This window comes from Pogona vitticeps, chromosome 6 (assembly GCF_051106095.1).
Source record: "Pogona vitticeps strain Pit_001003342236 chromosome 6, PviZW2.1, whole genome shotgun sequence".
Taxonomy (NCBI): domain Eukaryota; kingdom Metazoa; phylum Chordata; class Lepidosauria; order Squamata; family Agamidae; genus Pogona; species Pogona vitticeps.
The window spans coordinates 19,782,754-19,802,012 of record NC_135788.1 but is presented as its reverse complement, the minus strand read 5'-3'; the positions used below and the strand labels follow the sequence as shown (position 1 = coordinate 19,802,012).

The window sequence follows — 19,259 nt, the reverse complement described above, 5'->3', positions numbered from 1 at the left end:
TAATTTAGAAATCACTTGTAATTTATTAGTGATCAGAATTTTCCACAGAAGTGAGCCTGCTAAAAGATCTCAGTTTAATTGGTAAATCTTCTGCCTTGTTGACTTCTTCTACGTGTAATATTAAAAGCCGTTTTTAGAAATCTGTTCTTTCTACATTTACTCCCCCTCCAAGTGTTATATTTCTGAAATGCACACAAACACACATACAATGTATTACTTACCTGCATAAAGAACTGGATAACTTTTAGCAGAACTGACAAGTCTATCATTAAGAACACTTAAAATGGAGACATTTAAAACACTGTATGTTCAAATTAACGTTAAATGGGGCACAGCTCATTGAATATTCTAATCACGCTATTTCCAGAATTAAATCTGCACTGAAAAGCCTAATTTGGTGCAATACATTGACCAAAATATTTTAATTAAAAATATTCTGAGTTAGTCGCAGGCCTAATTACAGGAATAGAAATAGGGTCTATATTGTCATGCAGGTCAGTGGGACTCAGTAGTAGGTTTTTCTCAAGTAAATTGACCGATCCAAGAATAATAGCGCAGCTGCTAAACTGCCAGTCTTGACATGTAAATCAATTTAAATGCAACAACTGCAATAGCTACTTTGATAGTTATTAAATTGATACCTTGGAGATAGATTAATAGGAAAAATTGATTTTTTTGCCATTTTTTAAAAATATTAACATTTGTATAAAATAATTTCATTCGGCAGTTTAAAACTTTGATTAAACAGCTATTTATGCTAGAAAAATGGCTAATTGCTGGGCAAAAATATTCAGCTAATTTTTATTTCTAAATACTTACAGGGTAAGTAATACATAATGTTATCATCGATTTGGTTCTTATAAGTAAGTGTAAAACCTGGAATAATATTCAGCATTATACATTTGCTTCCAGCCTTTACTCCCGACCATTACTATAAACCAGGAGTCATTTCTCTTTTGCACACACCCAGTCATCAGCACACAAATCTTTGTTACCACTGAAAGGTTGTTTCGACCCAAACTGCAAAAGGGAGACAGAAACTGACTGCACTGGTATAGTTAAAAATGTTTTTCAGATTTTAACCATAATTCTGCATGTTAAAAAAACGGAAAAAAAATATCAAGAGAAGCATGTTTATATTTAGCAACTTAAGAATGACTGAAACGGAATCCTAAAAGATTGCTCTCCTCTGTTTCCGTCTTCCATCTAGTAATGCCCGAAGCTTTAAAAATTGTTCCTCATCATCATCATAAACAACAACAACAAATTCTAATGAGACTACTTGTTCTACTGTTCAAACATATCACAGTCCTTGATGGTTTATATCAAAATTCACATATGCTAAAAGCCATTTCAGCTGCCTCAAATCTGACTCAAGAAAATTTCATGTACAGTACTAGCCAGACTGAACAGCACTCTGTATTTACTAGGCTACGTATGCTACTCTGAACAAAAGTCTCCAAGGATTTAGTTCCAGAATCAATGCTCTATTGATTTTACTATCAATGAACATTATGGCTCACACGACTGGCCATTTTAAGGGAAGATAGCTTCTATTATAAACCACTTTTTAGAATGTACAATGTCAAAAGATAAATCACTGCTTTTGGTGGTAATTAAGCAGTGTATTGAAAAATTAAGATGTCTGCTTAATTTTTTAGGATTACATGTGAACAATAGTCCTTAAGTTACTCAGAATCCTTTGATAATTTTTAATCTTGTTTTTCACATTTAGAAAATCAGTTAATTAGGAAGCATGCAGACAATTCATTAAACTACTTATTTGCAGAAGCTAATCTATCACCTACGATAGACCTTCACAGGCATGCAATAGAATTAACCACAGAAGTAAATCACAAAGCAGCCTGGTATTTCTGTCTTCTTTGCATCTTCCCTAACCTTATTTTGCCTCCCTTCAATATCCAGGCAAATCAGAAGTGATTCTATGTACTTCATACACATACTACAGCAGTTAAATACAATACCAAATAAAAAGAACACAGCAGTTTGTTTATATCTGCAAATACCAAATGTCATATTTAAAACAGAAAGTGCACAAAGAACTAGTCCCAAATCATGCATTTTTGCAGAGCATAACTCTCTTTTCAGGTAAACTGAAAAGGTAAAATTATTGAAACAAAGAAATTTAATTTATTTTGCTCCCCTGCCTGCCATTATTTATTTTTAGGCTGCTTATTTCAACAGTAACCTAGCTGGATATCACACATAACATGGGCCGTATCTGAAGTATGCTTGGCAGTTTAAATAAGTCTGATGATCTTTAAATTGTGATTGCAAACAATTCAAATATAAGCCCTACCCCCAAAATAAGCCCCAGCTGAGTGAAACCTCGGCCTCCACCATTGTGCAGCAACCAGAAGAAGGTAACAGGACTGTATTTGAATCAATGTAGATTGCTGTATATGAAAAAAAATAAGACATCCCCTGAAAATAAGCCCTAGTGCGTTTTTGGAGCAAAAATTAATGACTCTTTCTTATTTTCAGGGAAACAGGGTAGCATTGTACATAACATCAGACTCCAAATTCAAAGGTGATATAATGATCAATTTCCCTCTGCCCTATCTCCAAATATACTTCAAAGTATTTCAGGGACCGTATCTTACCAAAATGCAAAGAGACTTTTCATCATAAAAACTGGTTTATAATAGAGTGGGTTTGATTTAAATCAAATTGATTCAAATCACGAATTGATTTAAATTTATTCAAATCACAATTTAAATTTTTAAAATGGAGTTTTGATTATTTATATCAAATTGATTTTTAAATTCTGAATCATGATTCTAATCAATTTGATTTAAAATACCATTGATTTTTATCTGCCCTGGCATACAGCACATCTTTAGTCTATACGGTAGTATATTTTGATGCCTCATTGCTTGTTTCTGCCATTTAAACCAAGAAATATACAACTGAATTTAGAACAATCGTTTTTAAAGGATAAAGGTTTAAAACTCAGAAGATACTATTTTAGTCATTCTGTTTTTAAAGAAAACATTTGGCCAGATCAGCTTTTGTCTTGTTTCTGCCAATGAAAGAAAAGAATCTTGTAGAAACTGACAATGCCACATACACATTAAAGACTGGCAATAAACTACAACAAATGTATATGTAATACTAAAGAACAAATTTATCTGTAATACTAAAGTTAACTAACTTGACTTAAAGTAACCTGCATGGCCAATCTGCACACAGTCAAATATATATGTTGAGTGTTTAATCAGTTGTTAACTTCCCCATGTTGTATAGCAAGTATCGGATATTAACTCTGAGAAGCAGACCAATGATGCAGGATACATGAGAGAATCCAAACCACTGTTTTGCCTCCCCTGACTTCAAAAAGCAGGCAAAAACTGCAAAAAGAGCAAGAAGAGGGTTTGATGCAAGAGCAGCTAAAAAAGAAATTCAAACACACCTTTAGCTCTCACAACAAATCACATCTGAGCTATGATAATGTGCATCAAGTCTAGCAGTTCCAACCTATACTTCACAACAGGTAACGAGAGGAAATTGATGATGATGATGATGATGATGATGATGATGATGATGATGATGATGATGATGATGATGATGATAGGAATTCTGATGCAGAATATGGCACTTTTGGTTGCAGCACTGATGGTCAATGTGCACAACTGCTTTTGAAAAAGCACTGTTTTAAACCATTTGTGAGCATACAAAAACTAAGTCAAACTTAGAGACCCTTGCAGAGTGCAGGTGGCATACAAGTCAACAACCATAAAACTAATTTTTGTTTCCTGCAACCCATCCCACACATGGAGCTCAGAAATGCACTCATTCAATGAAATAGGTTTCTAAGGTAATAACAGTTTACAATGTGCACACTGCATTAAATTCCTAAATAATTATATTTGATGACAGTGATCAGTGATTGCTAAAGGAGCAATTTCCTGGTACTACAACTGTACTGAGTGAGGGGGAATCCAAAGGAACTTTAAGAGCAACGCTGATACAAAAGCAAAATTTATTTTATAGCAGCCCAGTGTAAGCCATGAGCATATAAAATAAGTACTATTTTTTTAAAAAAGTGTTTTTGTGTGTGTGTGTTAGTGAGAGTGAGTGAGAGAGAGAGCATTTAAACTAGTTCATACCTTTTGCAACCATTTGACACCAAACATTGACCCCCTATTGTTTAACTTCCTAAACTTCCTTGATCTATGACTCCAAGCTGAAAGACTGCAGTAGGAGGCAGAGTAAAAACCATACACAGAATCTCCCAAACTCCTCTGAACACTGTTCCATGGCTCTTTCAACACAGAGGATTATCTGAAAGTAGATAATCTCTACTATGAGACCTGGACTCATGCCAAGGTTTCTACAAAGCCAAGAACCTCCTGGAGAACGTTCAGCATCCCTGCTCAGAAAATTGAAAACCTAGAGATATTTCAAATAGAACCCCATTGCTGGCAGTAAGCCTTTCTTTTCTTCCATCAAAATATCTGGGTTACCAACAGCTAAAGTGAGCATCCTAATAAATCAAAAGTCCAAAGTACAACACAACAGTCCTCTGAAAAGTGACCTGAGCACCAAGAATTGCCTGCTGAAATTCTTTTCTTGCAGGTATTATGAACCGACATTAAAATGGTAAAGTATAAAAGAACAATAAGAAAGCTTTGCTAAAATTGGTATATGTTTACAATACAAATGTCAGAGTTCTTAATGATAAGGTATGCATTGTAAGATAGCAACACACTACTCTAATAAATAGGAGCAGCAAATCTAGGGACTCTGCTAAAATACTGCAAAATATTATAATTCTCAACAGAAAGAATGCGAGCCTAATGATGTGCTCACAGCCAGTCTCCACTAATCCCTATGACTGGCCATGGTTCTCATTCTGTGATGGAATATTCCGAGGATATTAACAATTAAGAAAAAGCAACAGGTGGACTAAACAGGCACTGGTAGTCTAGAAGCATAAATTTATTTTGGAAGTGACCAGGTTATCTCCTGCTGCCTTAACTACATATCATAAATCTAAAATCCTCATTCATGCACCTGGCAAAGAATACAAGAGTCATATGACAAAGATTCTGCCTTAGTAGAAATTTGGCATATCCTGGTTCAGAAGCTGAAAAGTCTCCTTTAAAATCTATGCAAGACAATAAACTCACCTCTGCCTTCTCTCTTCATCTTTTAAAACTTCATATATGGCCACCAACTAGAAAACAAATGTATATAAATGTCTTTTTTACTTCAAAAAAACCCAAACAAATATACTAACAACTTCACTCTGAATTACCACAAAAGTTGTGTGACAAAATAAAATCTCTCAACCGTTTCAGTAACTTTTCCAGATCTCTCTTGTAAAACCCTGAAGACTGGCATTCCTTATTTTCTCATACTGCCTGTCTAGGGCAATACAAATTATATTATTCTATGATACAGTAAAAAAAGGTCTACTTTTTAAAATACGCTTATTTTGCAAATGTTCATGAGGTCTCTACTGACAATCATATTAAAAAACAACAACAGCCCAGTAAGCTTAATTCCATACACATTACTCAAGATGTTTGCATATCTAATATTTACTGTCTATTTCTATTACAAAGCAAGCAGCATTATATTACTATTATGACAAAGAAGAACCAAAACAAGTGTCCATATTGTCTAATTCCCAAAGCTAAGCATTCTGCTGCGTGAACTGTTAGCTTCTACCATCAGAGGGTCCACTTTTACTCATTTGAATCTTTGAGCTGAAATCTATTCAAAAATGTCAGATGAAAATTTTAAAAATCCAATGAATTGTTTCTGAATATTTCTCCACAATTAAAATCAAAATATATTCAATCATTGTAATGATCGCATAATATATAAACACACTGTAAAAACATTAATGATCATATATAACATTGTCACTTACTTGTCTAAACTGTGTTTCTGCATTTTCATCTTTATTCTTGTCTGGGTGTAATATTAACGAAAGCTTGCGATATGCTTTCCTAATGTCTGCTGATGAAGCATCCTGTGAAACACAAAGCAAACTTTGTCACAAATGAATTTCCAGAACCTTGTTAAGATGTGCGAAGACAGCCAACCAAATGCAGGGACCTAAGGCGATGTAATTTGAGCAATCATTCTTAACAGCCGGGCTAGGCAGCAGGCCTGGCCCACATGACTGAACAATCAGTCAATCTAATTTTATTCTCTCCTCTTAACTTCTTTCAATGCTATGTGCTCACTACAAGGAGACAGTATTTGCCAGATATGTTCAAACACTGCTTCCTTAAAATTAGTCAAGAAATCTTTAGAGGCAATTAAGAGATCAAACAGACAAATTAAAATTAATGTATCTGCAAATCTTCAAGAATATTCGCTTCCACTCAGTTTATTATTCATTCCTCTAAGTTAGCTAATGCTGTGGCCCTAATATTAAAATTGCATATCTATTAATTTCCTGCAGAACTTTTCCATTCCATTGTTTTTAAATGCTTGCCTTAAGAAGACTTCTAAAGAAATATCGGCTTCCATTTCATGAGAAACAAAATGTAGGACAAGTATAAACAATTGCACGGCCCCAATCTCTGCTCAGTATCGTATTGTTTTTGGTCCACAAGCTTAAGCTTGTCTGTTAATTGCAATTTAAAAAGTACAAATTCTGTTTCTAAGAGAACACAGTATAAAGGATATTACAGTTAATCCCTGCCACTTCTCCTGGAGAAAAACATCCTATTGCCCAGTGGAAGCAACAGAAAGTATCATTATATTGCATACAGCATTGGCAAAAACAATAGTTTAATGTCAAACATGTCACAGGCAATGTATGTTCAATACAATACATAACCACCATAATAGTTTAGATTTCAACAACAATTACCCTGGACAACCTATAACTGCTAAGTACTGTAGGATAAAGTGAAATTCTTGTCAAGAAAATGAAGCACGCGGATTTGGTTTACGAGAGGTATTTTATTTCAAATTAAAGTCAGTAAGTGGGATAACACATAGATCAAACAAGACATCCCTAAAGATCATTCTCCCTAAAACTATGTCTGTGCAAACCTTCTATAGTGGGGTCAAATCTGGAAGAGGTCCTAGAATTGTAAGAAGCCAAAAATAGACAATTAAAGCACCACTGTAATCAGTCTGTCAAACCATCCAGTACAAAGCACTGTTTTCATTGCAGATTTATAGCACAAGCCTAACTCAGCATAAAACATTTCAGGCCAGAAGGGAATAATAGGGTGGAGTGTGGTATGTAAGGGAATGTCTGCGTGCATATGGCGTACAAGCCACCGTCAGTAAGAATAAGACAGACACTCTGAAACAGAGGGGTAAAACGCCCCTATCTACATCTGAATTTCATACCTTTTTCTACACTTAAATGCTTTTGAAGCACGATGTTTAAGGCATTTTCCCTTCTTGAGCTCATCAGAGGGAAAATGTATCACAGCGTTTGTACAACGATGAAAAAAAATCAGATACAAGATTAAGAACTTAAAAGATCCACACAAACATTTGAGTTTCCGTGGGCAAAATACAGATATTTACCAAAATGCCAGGGTATAATACTGAACACTTAAGACTGAACATAGTGACACTATGTTTTACCTAAACTTGCAGCAGATCGTGTGCAAGGAATATTATCCTAGAGATATACCCTGTTTCCCTGAAAATAAGACCTAACCTGAAAATAAGCCCTAGTATGATTTTTCAGGATGCTTGTAATATAAGCCCAACCCCAAAATTAAGCCCCAGTTAACTGAAACCCTACCCTCTACCATTGTGCACCAATCAGAAGATGGCACAACTGTATCTGAATAAATGTAGATTGTTGTACATGAAAAAATAGAACATCCCCTGAAAATAAGCTCTACTGCGTTTTCGGAGCAAAAAATTAATATAAGATCCTGTCTTATTTTTAGGGAAATAATGATATGGCATATTAGGTAAAAACAAAAGAAAAAGAAAAAGACAAAAAAACACCTTAAGGACTAACTGTTGTATTTTAATGTGAGCTTTTATGGATCAAATCCACTTCTTCAAATGGAAGAGTGATACACGATTTGGTGAGATACCTATATCTGATATTTTGCTGAAGACTAATATAAAATACTTTGTAAAACTTCAAAAGGTTTACTTTACAGTTTATACTGAGGACAACCACTTTTGATACACTTTCTGAATATTATAACTTTATTTGTGCAATGTTATAACCTTTTATATTGATATTGTCTAATAAACCTTCAGATGACACTCCATATCTTTTTACTGGTGTACAAATTTTAAGATGCATCAAAAAAGAAAAAAGAAAAACTGCAAAAACAGTTCACCTCAGAGTTCTACTTAAAAATCAAAGTATGACGTGAAAAGTGTATTTATACAATCAAAATGCTACATATGTAAACTCAGTAATTTAGGGAAGCTAGAAATCTGCACCTCTACCTAGTGCTTCAGCAAGACATCTAACACAATTTCATTATATTTGGACATGGCTGTGAGGAGTTGAGTTAGCCAATGCAATATTGACCATGACTTTGCAGTCAATTAGACTAGAACAAAATGTGTTCAGCATCTGTCACTTAATTGTGATTAAATCCTAAGGGGGAGGAGAGGAGGCAGGAGAAGGAGAGAGAGAGAGAGAGAGAGAGAGAGAGAGGGTGAATCAAGGAAAATTCATGATTAACACTATGCCATGTTTAGTCAACACTATTATTTGCCTGCACCAATTTTAAAGTTAAGGTCAACAGTTTGCTAGCTAATGGTTTTCTACACAATACTATTCAGATCAAAATATATTTTTTTTATCAGACCTCGATGACAATTCTACCATTTTAATTTTTTCAGAATACCTTCTAAACCACAGGCAAAAACAAAGTAATCAGCACTGTCCAAATCCTTACAAAATACAGATTAAGGCTACAGAATCATTTTTTGTGTATAGCCTTTGACAAAGCAAAATGAAAACAAATCAGAGCACCTCCTCCAAAGGAATTTTCTTCCAAATACTGTACACTATTAGGGCTGCAGGGTAAATGTTTCAAAGTAATATTCTTGATACTGACACTCTAAAGCAGCCCCACTCAGCCATGGAAAGGTACCACAGGAGTGGGGCTGGATTGGTGACAGCAAACCACTCTTTTAACATATCAGACACCTTATTATATGTAATTGAATGGTGCATAACACCCACAGCCTCAGTTGGGACTAGCAGTGGGACAGCGGGCTGCAGAAAGCAAGGCTACAAGTCTGGATGTAGCCTAACATCTGCTTATCTGGCAGAAAGATTTAGGGTTGTAGCAGCTGTTACTGGGTAGTAGGACCATTCAAGCATTTGATCCTCCCACCTGTAATCTCAACTGTTACAGCCCAAAAAAAGATTTATCACATGTCTCACTTGATACCACTACCCTCATTTCTATAATGGAGCCTACTCCATTGTTACAGTATTTACTTTCAGGTTAGTAATCAACATACTTACTGTACACTGCTTCTTCCTTTATTCTCTCCAATCTACCCACATAAACTATACTTCCTCCATGTGGCCAAGCATTCATCACAATGCTGATTAAAGGCCAAGCTGATACACAAGGCAAGATTTTGCTATGAAGCCATTTTCTCTCAGCTGTGAACATTGATTAAAATAGCATTTCATGTTACCAACCGTTTAATCATAGAGGACTAATTGCTGCTGTTATGTGCCATCAAGTTGAAACCAACCACAATAGGACTTTCAAGGTAAGTAAGATATTTAAAGTTTTACTTTAGAGCCCGGAAAACCCACAACAACCATTTTATTACAGTACTGTACTTCTATTCCCCCAGTGAGTTTCCATAGCTAAGCAAGGGATTTGTACCCTGGTCTCCAGAGTCCTAGTCCCTCACTTGATCCATTACAGTACATCGCACTGGATACCCAAGGACTAGTTGCATTCACTCCTTTTAGTTATGACATAACACATACAGTAACATTTTTGTTGCCGTGGATAGATGTTTATTCATATATGTTCTCCTTGCAATAGTATCATTTCATTTCATGGACAAGGCAGTGCATGCTACACGCTAGAATGATTTTAAAAAAATACATTTCACTTTAAAGGTTTTACTAATAAAATAAACTTGGGAATACATTTAAACACTATGCAGGGGGCATCGAATTTTAGAGCTGGATGGGACCCCAAGGGTCATCAAATTTGAACCCCTACTGAATAAAGGGTTGTTTGTAAAGAAAGGAGGGGAAGATACTTACTATTTTATTTTAATGTCTTCCTGATATTATCTTCATTTGTTTATATTGTGCTGATTATTTATATTATTGTCCTGTTATTGTATTGTTTTGTCTTTATATTTTGTTTTATTGTATTGTGTAAACCGCCCAGAATGGCCTGGGTTGCCAGATGGGTGGTATAGACATTAAATAAATAAACAAATCAACCCGTCCCCATTTGTGATTTGCTCCAGTAAATGCCTTCCTGAGCCATTTTATTCTCCCCTCATGCTTAGGCTGAGCACAAAATCAGAGGAAAAGGTTGAGAGTGAAATGTTTAGGGTAAAGGTAGCAGACGGACGGAACATCCTTGTCTCCTTGCAGCTTACTATTCAGCTGCTTACTAAAACAAGGAGCTCACTCAGCTGAGTGACAAAACGGCTCTCTCGTTCTGCACTGTTTGTCCTACTTCCATAGATCCTGGGCCTCTTCCTCCTCAGGTTTTTAAAAGGAAGATCTAATGTTTTCTTTGCATGGGCACGCACAAACATCAGTCACAACATGCATTTTAGCAACATACATTACTGTAAAAGCAAATTGTCTAGACCAGACATTATAGGTGTTGAATAGGATTCTTTGGAACCTGTTTCATTTAATCTATTTATGTGCTCGCTCGCTCTCGCTCTCTCACACATACACACACACACAATGCAATGCTTTTTCATCAGATTCCCCTCTGCATCCATAACATAAAGAACTATAACTGAATGGCCATCCAGGTTTCTTCAAAGAAGACAGTGATCACAGATTAACATTAGCCAGATATGAAGCATGTGCTCTTCCAGGGAACAGAGGATGTGCACCTCTTTGTGTACTCCAGGGCTCATAACTTCACAATGCCTCTTTATGAAATGTCACACACAAGCCCTTTTCCCTTTTAACAGAGCTTTTGCAATGATTCTCAATCCAAGCAGTACTTCCCATACAATTCTAAAATGGAGGTAGAAAGCAAATACTTCTCAGCCACCTAGGTGATAGAAAGACTATGTAGCCTAAACATAATTACCTGCAGCTTGCATATACATATCCTCCTCTTTCCCAAACAGCCAATTTTATTCTGACCCATTTCTCTTACAATATCTAGGGAGAGCACAAGAGAATGAAGACATGGCAACCACATAAAATACTGCAAGTGCCACTGACCCCATTCACACGTTATCACACAGGAAACATTGAAATACCAAGAAGAAGAGCTTGAACCTAAGTTCCCAAGTAAGATATTAGCCACTGTAAGGTGTTTTTCAAGTGTTCAAAATACTTCCTATATATTATCTGGTTGCAATCCTTCACCCAACCCTGTAGGGCAAGTAAACATGTTTCTCTCCCTATTGCAGATGGGGGTGGGGGTCTGAAACATGGAGTACAGCTTGACTAGGAATGGAAAAGTATGTTGTTGGAACCATGATTCTCAATAAGCATATCCATTTCATAACTCTAGAGGCTATAAGACAAAGCCTATGTTGTCTCAGAAATCCAAATCTTTTTTGTTTGTTTGTTTGTGGTGCATTCTGGAGAAATGAAATATGTTATAACAATCTGCACACTTTAAAAATACAGATGGTTACACTTGCATACAATTGAAAAAAATAAATGCAAACATTTAGTCAATAATTTAGTCATAATTTAGAAAAATACAAAGGAAGTTGTACACTTGGTGAATGGGTACAGAGTTCAAGCAGAAAGAGAAAAAAGTTGAAGTCTTGCAATCTGATACAAATAATGGAATTAGAATGTAGGTACAGTAAAATCTGGAGAAATCAAACACAATGAAAACTGAGTTTTTCACTTCCATAGTGCTTATCAAAAGCGACCTAGAGCAATAGTCCCCAACCTTGGGACTCCAGATGTTCTTGGACTTCAACTCCCAGAAATCCTGGCCAGCAGAGGTGGTAGTGAAGGCTTCTGGGAGTTGTAGTCCAAGAACATCTGAGGCCCAAGGTTGGGGACCACTGACCTAGAGAGTTCATAATAGAGATAAGATTCAAACCAGGAATGCCTTGATTTGTGAATTTGTCATTTAGCTACTACCATATAGCAGCCACCATACAAATATCCAGTCTGTAATACGTGCCTTTCATGGACTTCATTCTGCTCTTAAAAACTGGTAAGGGATAGAAATTGCCAGCCTATAGAGGTCACAGCTCATTGTAAAGTTTGTCTGAATGGTGTGGAAGAGGTTCTCACACAGGTTCTCTGCTATTTCATGAATAGGTTCCTGATGTACATCTAAGAAGCTGGGCACCTTCTTGATAAGAAGGTACTCCTTCAGCAACAAATCTACAGGTAACAATTGCAACACCAGTTTTACTCCCCTTAATAAAACAGCCCTCCCAAATAGATCCCCCATCAGAAATTCTGTATAATGATACCCTAAGCAAGACATTTTTAAAATGCTTTCTTAAAAGTTACTAATATTCTTGAAGGTTTGTGCCAATTTGCATGGGACTTTAGGAAAATGACTACTTCCCATGGTGCAGAAATACTATGCAAATTTCTGCCAACAAGGCTTCGGCAGTGTTCTGTTGCTACATACCCAAATCAAGGCTGAACTATCTCTGGAAGCAAAAATGTTCAAGCTGAGTATGTCCTACTTTGGGTACATCATGAAAAGGCAGGATTCTCTGGAAAGGACAATAATGCTGGGAAACTTGGAAGGCAGCAGGAACAGAGGAAGATCAAATATGAGACAGACAAACTCTCTAAAGAAAGTCACGGGTTTAAATTTACAGGAGTGAAGCAGTGCTGCTGAGGACAGGACATTTTGGAGATTTCTCATTCAGTGGGTCGTCATAAGTCGGAAGCAACTTGACAGCACATAACAACCACAACATATCCATGCCCACAAAGGCCCCCCCTCTCAACTAGGCAACCAATACCGGCACAGCTACACAGTAAAGGGATACTTTATATAAAGCCAGCTTCTGCAGGTACATTCACTTACTTCCTGTCAGGCCTAAGTGCAGTTTCCTAAAGACAGTGACAGATAGGAAAATCTATTTTTTCTATATATTTTTTTCCAGGAAAGCTTTTCCAGCAAATTATTGGTAAGGCTGTTAAAGTCAAGCTCTGGTAATTGCTGCTTGATCTTTTGCTGCTCCACTTGTTTTCATGCTGTTGATTTTTTTTAATGTACTCTTTTCATTCTGTATTTCTTATTCATGCCCCACTTCATATATTTCCTGTACAGAAATAAAGCCAGTCTCTCTGTTTTAATTGTGGGTGCTTGTGCAACTGATTTTTAAAAATATACAACGTATTTTTTAAAAAAAACCTCTTAGCATTCTCTTCTTCCCTTACAACACTTAATTTAGTGCAGATTATTTCATGGCCATAAATCTCTAAACAGTTCTGATTTCAAGTAACAATTAATACAGGATCCACCTGACAGGTAATGTGGTCTTTTCCCTGCAATGTTGCTACTCTTTTGCTGAAGTAAAACCTTCAAGGCACTCCAAGGGAACAATCAAAGCAGCTATAAATTAAAATTTGTTACAGGCTCATCTTCTCAAAGAATGCAACATTTCCAAAACAAACACTGAACTAAAAATGACTGGTGTAGCAGAGGTGTGGAAAACAAGCCAAGAGAGAAAGAGAGAGGTGGGATGGGAGGAGGAAAGGGGGATGAGAAAGAAGAAGAAAAGAAGGTATGCATGTATCAATATGGTTTTTCTCTTTAAAAAATCAAGAGTTTAAAATGGATTAAAAGATATAGTCTTTTGCATTAATCTAGACATGTGTTATTCTTGGATCTATGGAAGGAAGGGAAAACAGGTTCTCATCTACTACTGCTTCTCCTGATATGCAGCAGCCTCTGCAGGCTCCAGATTTCTATAGGGAATATTTCTAGTGACCAACATGTAATCCTTATAGATGTCAAACACTATAAGGCTATTCATGCAATAGATTCTTAAATGTCACACAGAAACACAATGTTCAGAGACATCAATATATAATGACAAAACACATCAATGCCTCTTTTTTGCTCAGCCCAATTCCCATCTATTCTGCATTTGCTCAGCACCTGGCCCTGGTAGGAGTCCACTGGCAACTGAAAGGCAAAGAAGGATGAGCAACAAACCCATATGAAAACAAGACAAAAGTAATAATGGTTGGTGGGCCACTGAATCTGCTAGAATTGATTGTTTCATCATAGAATTGAGTGTTCTCCTCCTGCTGCCTCCTCTCTTATGTTTGCATTCTAGAGCTGACCTTGAACACAGATCTGCGACTGAAAATCCAGAGTGTGAAAGTGGGCAGGGAGCCTCCTGCCAAATCACGTATCATGAAAGCATCTTCCTAGTGTTAACCATTGGACCTGACAACTACTGTTCACATCTTCAAAACATCAAGACTAAACTATGCAAGTCTAGATAATTTACAATTTAGGAGCCTCTTAAAAACTAAATTCATCAGCTGACGCACAGAACATTCATGGAAATCCTGTTTGTGTTAATTATACAACATTAGGATGATGACATTGCCAGCTAAGGCAATTTTTAAAAAATATTGTACATTTCCTGTTTCTGTCTCAGGGTATCCAGCACCCTTTGTTTACACTGTTGGAAATCCATGGGGGCCATGGGACAGAGGGAGGAATTGCCACCAGTAGTGATGTCATCTTGGCAGTGGCAATTTTCAGTAACTGAAGACTTCCTCCTCCTATCCTGCAGTTCCTATGGGTTACAATTTGAGCATCTCCAAAATCTGCATCTGTTCTGTCTGGCTGTTCATATTTAGTGTACTTTTGCAGAGAAACTGAGATAATTGATTTGTAGAACACAATGAGGAGACATCAACTTTGAAAAGAGAGTACAGGGGGCCTAACTGTACTTTGCACAAAAACTACCGAGAGATTGGAAGGTATACAGCTTGAGTGTTTCTTATCAACAAGCTAACCTAATCCAAGGCTACATTAACAACTTTGTTCATTACTGCCCACCATGCATTACACTTCAACCACACTAAGCAACCCATACAAATTCATGCTTTAAGGAGTTTAACATTTTGTTTTCCACAATCATAATGATTATATGGTTAATGTCTAGTAAGCTATACTGCATATTTAACTTTGCCATGTTATTACATTTCTACTTTCCTGCAGTATCATTTAGAGGTTTGCCTCAGTTCCCATCAAATTATAGAGCAAATTGCCTGCTACATTTCATCAGACTCACAGTCTTGTCCCACAAACCCCCTTTAAAAAAATTAAAGAGCTGTTTATTTAGCAAAACTTTTAACAAACAGTATAATTGGTTTTATGAGCAAAATCTCTTTGAAATAGTGGGATTCGTTTATTTTCCAACTGGAAATTTCCTCATACTTAATTTCAGTTCCTAAGCAATGCTACTGGTTATAGCCAGTATCTTCTTTATACAGTACTTGGAGAAGAAGAACTTTTAAAAACGAAACTGGATAAATTCCCTCCTAAAAAGGTAAAACAATCTCTCTCCTTTAGGAAGTGCTGAAGCTCCATCTAGAGGCTTTTGCTCCACTACTGTCACTTGCCATATCATCTGGAAATGGGAATAATATTGAAGTGTCAGAAACTTCCTTTGTACCTTCCATTTTGTTATTCATAATAGCATCTTACCCTGAACCTTTCCTGGCAACATCAGCTCCTTCACTGCCATCAAGTGGTAAGAAGCCAAAACTGAAGTTTAAGATAGCAATAACACGTGACAACCCATCAAAAATGTCAGATCTCAGTGACAGAAGCATGTAAAAATACTTTAGGTGAGCGATGAATAAAGTAGATCTACTTGTTGGATGTTCCATGTACTGCTTATCCGTCTTTAAAGCCAAATTCCATAAAATTCACACGTGCCAAATATATAAATAATATATAGGAAACTGCCGTCTCTTTTGACCCTAAAATATTTAAACAATATGAAAAGTAAGCACAACAACTGTATTTTCTACCTCCCTTCCTGTTAATCAAGTGTTAAGTAAAATATGGATTCCAAAATCCAAAAAGGCCACGAGGTAGCCAAAAAGATGAAATGCACACACATTCCTCTTCCAAGCTTCAGTATGCCTCTAAGCAGATTGTCTACAACCCAGCTGCTTTTTACAGGCCTTTAGAGATATATTTCTGTTTTATTTCCTCATCCCACTTCCTTTCAAAATTTGTCTGACAAGCATAAAGACATTCTCCCTTGCTAATGGGCAAGGAAAAAGAGGTAGCTCACTACGTAAGAAAGTGAAATCTAAGAACAGTTGCCAGCATTGCTTATCCTGAAATGCTACTTGCCCCTTACGTGGGCCAGCACAACAAACAGAGCTAAAAGGTTTCAATGCATGGATGAGACAGTGGTGTGCGGAAGAAGTAGTAACATTTCTTAGGTTCTGAATCTGCACAGAAATGACAGGCTCCACTTGAATGGAAACAACTTTTTGGTGCTTAATATAAAGCAAAGAACCCGTTAAATACCACTAGATAACAAAGGAGTTAAACATATGCCAAAGGAAAATAAGAAGACTACAAAAGAATTGAATGAATTCATTCCAGAAGAAAACTGTAACTATTACACTGGGCAAAATACAGTACAGTACTTTATTTCTTAAAATAGTTCCAGCCTGTCCTGTATCCCACAATCTCAAGGTAGGGTACAGATCAATGAACTTATTTTAAAATTTGAACAGTTTGAAGTAATTCATTCTTAATGAATTGTACCTGGTCCATACCTTAATTATTTTTTTAATTGAATTTTTCCATGAAAAACCGTTGTGAACTGGATGTTTTCTAACATGTATTATTCCTCACCAGTGTACAGCATAACAGCCAGCATGAGGAACATAACCCCAAAAAGAGAATATACTTCAAAATCCCAAGAAGATGAAAATATAGGGGGGAAATGGCATTCCTTTGCCCAGATGATATTTAGTAAATGTCACATTCCAGATCTAAGATAGCTCAAGAAAGATTGCCAACTTAAGCAAGCATCCCTCATAGGTTGCCACCATTGCTGAGAATTTACAGCCTGCTTCATGCCCACAGGAAACTGGAAGCGTAATCACAGAAGGGTGGAATTAGAGGAATCATGCAGGCAGTTGCTAGGCAACCAGTCATGTGTATACTATTGCTTTCCCTCATAACCCCAAAGCAGTATTCTTTCACACATTTAATTGGAGGAATTCACAGACACTGGATGCTATGAATCCCACCAATGAGTGTTAAGCATTGGCTAAATGCATAAGACTACCTTGTTTTTATTGATTATATTTAAGCTGCTCTGGGAGCTTTTTCTGCTGAAGAGTAGGGGAAAAAACGATTCAAATAAATAAAGCACCAATAACATTATGTTGAGGGGGAGAGGGGAAACACAATTTGTTTTTGCAACCAATGTATAGGCATATGAGGCAAGATTTATTCAAGCTAGTACTCATCTTTATCAAGATACAAAATCAGCAGTTGCCAATAAAAGTTTGAATTGCTGGAGAACAAAGCACAGCATGCATCAAATAAAGCACAAGCAGAACGAAGTATTAGAATGGCCACGGGTAAAAGGGCACACTAGGTGAGAAGATTACAGCCAGGCTATGACCCTGACTTGTAGGGCATAATTTAGAAAGATACAGGAAGAATTTTTTAAAAAATGGAGGACAAGCTTACCTTGAACAGACAACAACCCAGAACTGGCACTTTGTGAAATATACAAAAAAACCAAGAAAGACTTTTTCATTAAAAAAAAACCTCACACATCTTGAGCCATCAAGAGAAGAAAAAGCATCCAATTGTATACATGCTGGTGCTACTCAGAGGCAGCTGAATGTATAGCTGCTCAGGTCCAGAAAGCGGTGAGATACAACTGAGCTTGGAAAAAAACTACATTAAGACCATTAGCCTTCCAACTGCACTTCAAAGATGAGTAAGGTCTGCACAATCAAGAATACTGGAGAAACCACTACCAGTAGAACTAGAAGAAATAGTCCAAAAAGACTTTTTAAAAGATTAAAATTTGAGAGGGTTAAATATATTCTGGAGTTTGCCTAGGTTAGCTAGATTTATGTCCTGCTAATTACACCGTTAAGGAGTAAGGACACCATATCTGGCCATAGGCAAGTTAAGATGGCTTAAAAAGTTTCTTTTTTTTTCTCTACCTTATATCTACCACTTAAACAAGTCAGCTTACCCAATGACATCATCAACAACAGCATGAAAAGTGGCTACCATGGAAAGACCCTTCTCAGCTGTGGGGCCCTGCCCTCCCAAAAGAGTTATGTTAAGCAACCTTATTAGTTTTAAACACCAGAACGTCCTCTTCCAGCAGGCATTCAATCCCTAATTTTTTTTTTTTTTTTGTTAGCACTAGTGCTTAAGCTGCTATGGCTGGCTCTTAATTTCCTTTTAATATCACCATTTTCTAAAACTGTTGTAGTTATTTTATTGTAATATTTTATATACTTTCTGGTATTTTGGCATTCTTGATTTTATTCAGCATTGTTATGTTCATAAACCACTGCAAGTATTTTCGTAGTTGGATGGTATATAAACATAATAAATAAATTTTATCTGGGGGTAGGATAACGAAACCTAAAGCATGCCATGTAGTTACTGATTACCATATTTTTCTATGTACAAGACAATACTTTTGACTAAAATATTTAGACTAAAAATTGAGGATTGTCTTGTACACGGTAATCGAGAACAAAACAGCCCATACCTTGCCTCTGCAAACAGGCTTCCTTCAGACACTAGGCTTAGCCTCCTACAGTCAGGAGACTTAGCTTCCTCCAATCACAAGCCTTCTGTAATTGATGTCAGCTGATGCTAAATAAACCAATTGGAACACACGTTGTTGGAGGTAGAGCTGTAGGCAGTGCTCAGATGCAATAGGGACTGACAATGGTTGAGCGTTCTGAACCCAGAGGCTGACTACTCAAAGCTAAATTAAAATTTCTTAATTTGGGGGTTAGAAAAAGGGGGAGTGTCTTATAAATAGAAAAATACGGTAAGTACAAAAGATGGCAGCTTCATAACTTTTCTCTCCTCCTCCTTTGTTTTTTTTAAAGA

The 19,259-nt window shown here is 36.5% G+C and overlaps 1 protein-coding gene across 1 annotated transcript in view; it reads right to left on the bottom strand.

Moving 5' to 3' along the window:
• Positions 1 to 19,259, bottom strand: part of DNAJC1 (DnaJ heat shock protein family (Hsp40) member C1) — a 95,529-nt gene that overhangs the window by 64,082 nt on the left and 12,188 nt on the right. The window contains exons 2-3 of the mRNA XM_020801818.3: positions 5,903 to 6,004; positions 5,154 to 5,200 (exon numbers count right to left, since the gene is read on the bottom strand). Of these exons, the coding sequence (XP_020657477.3) occupies positions 5,154 to 5,200; positions 5,903 to 6,004 (149 nt within the window). The remainder of the gene's footprint in view (positions 1 to 5,153; positions 5,201 to 5,902; positions 6,005 to 19,259) is intronic.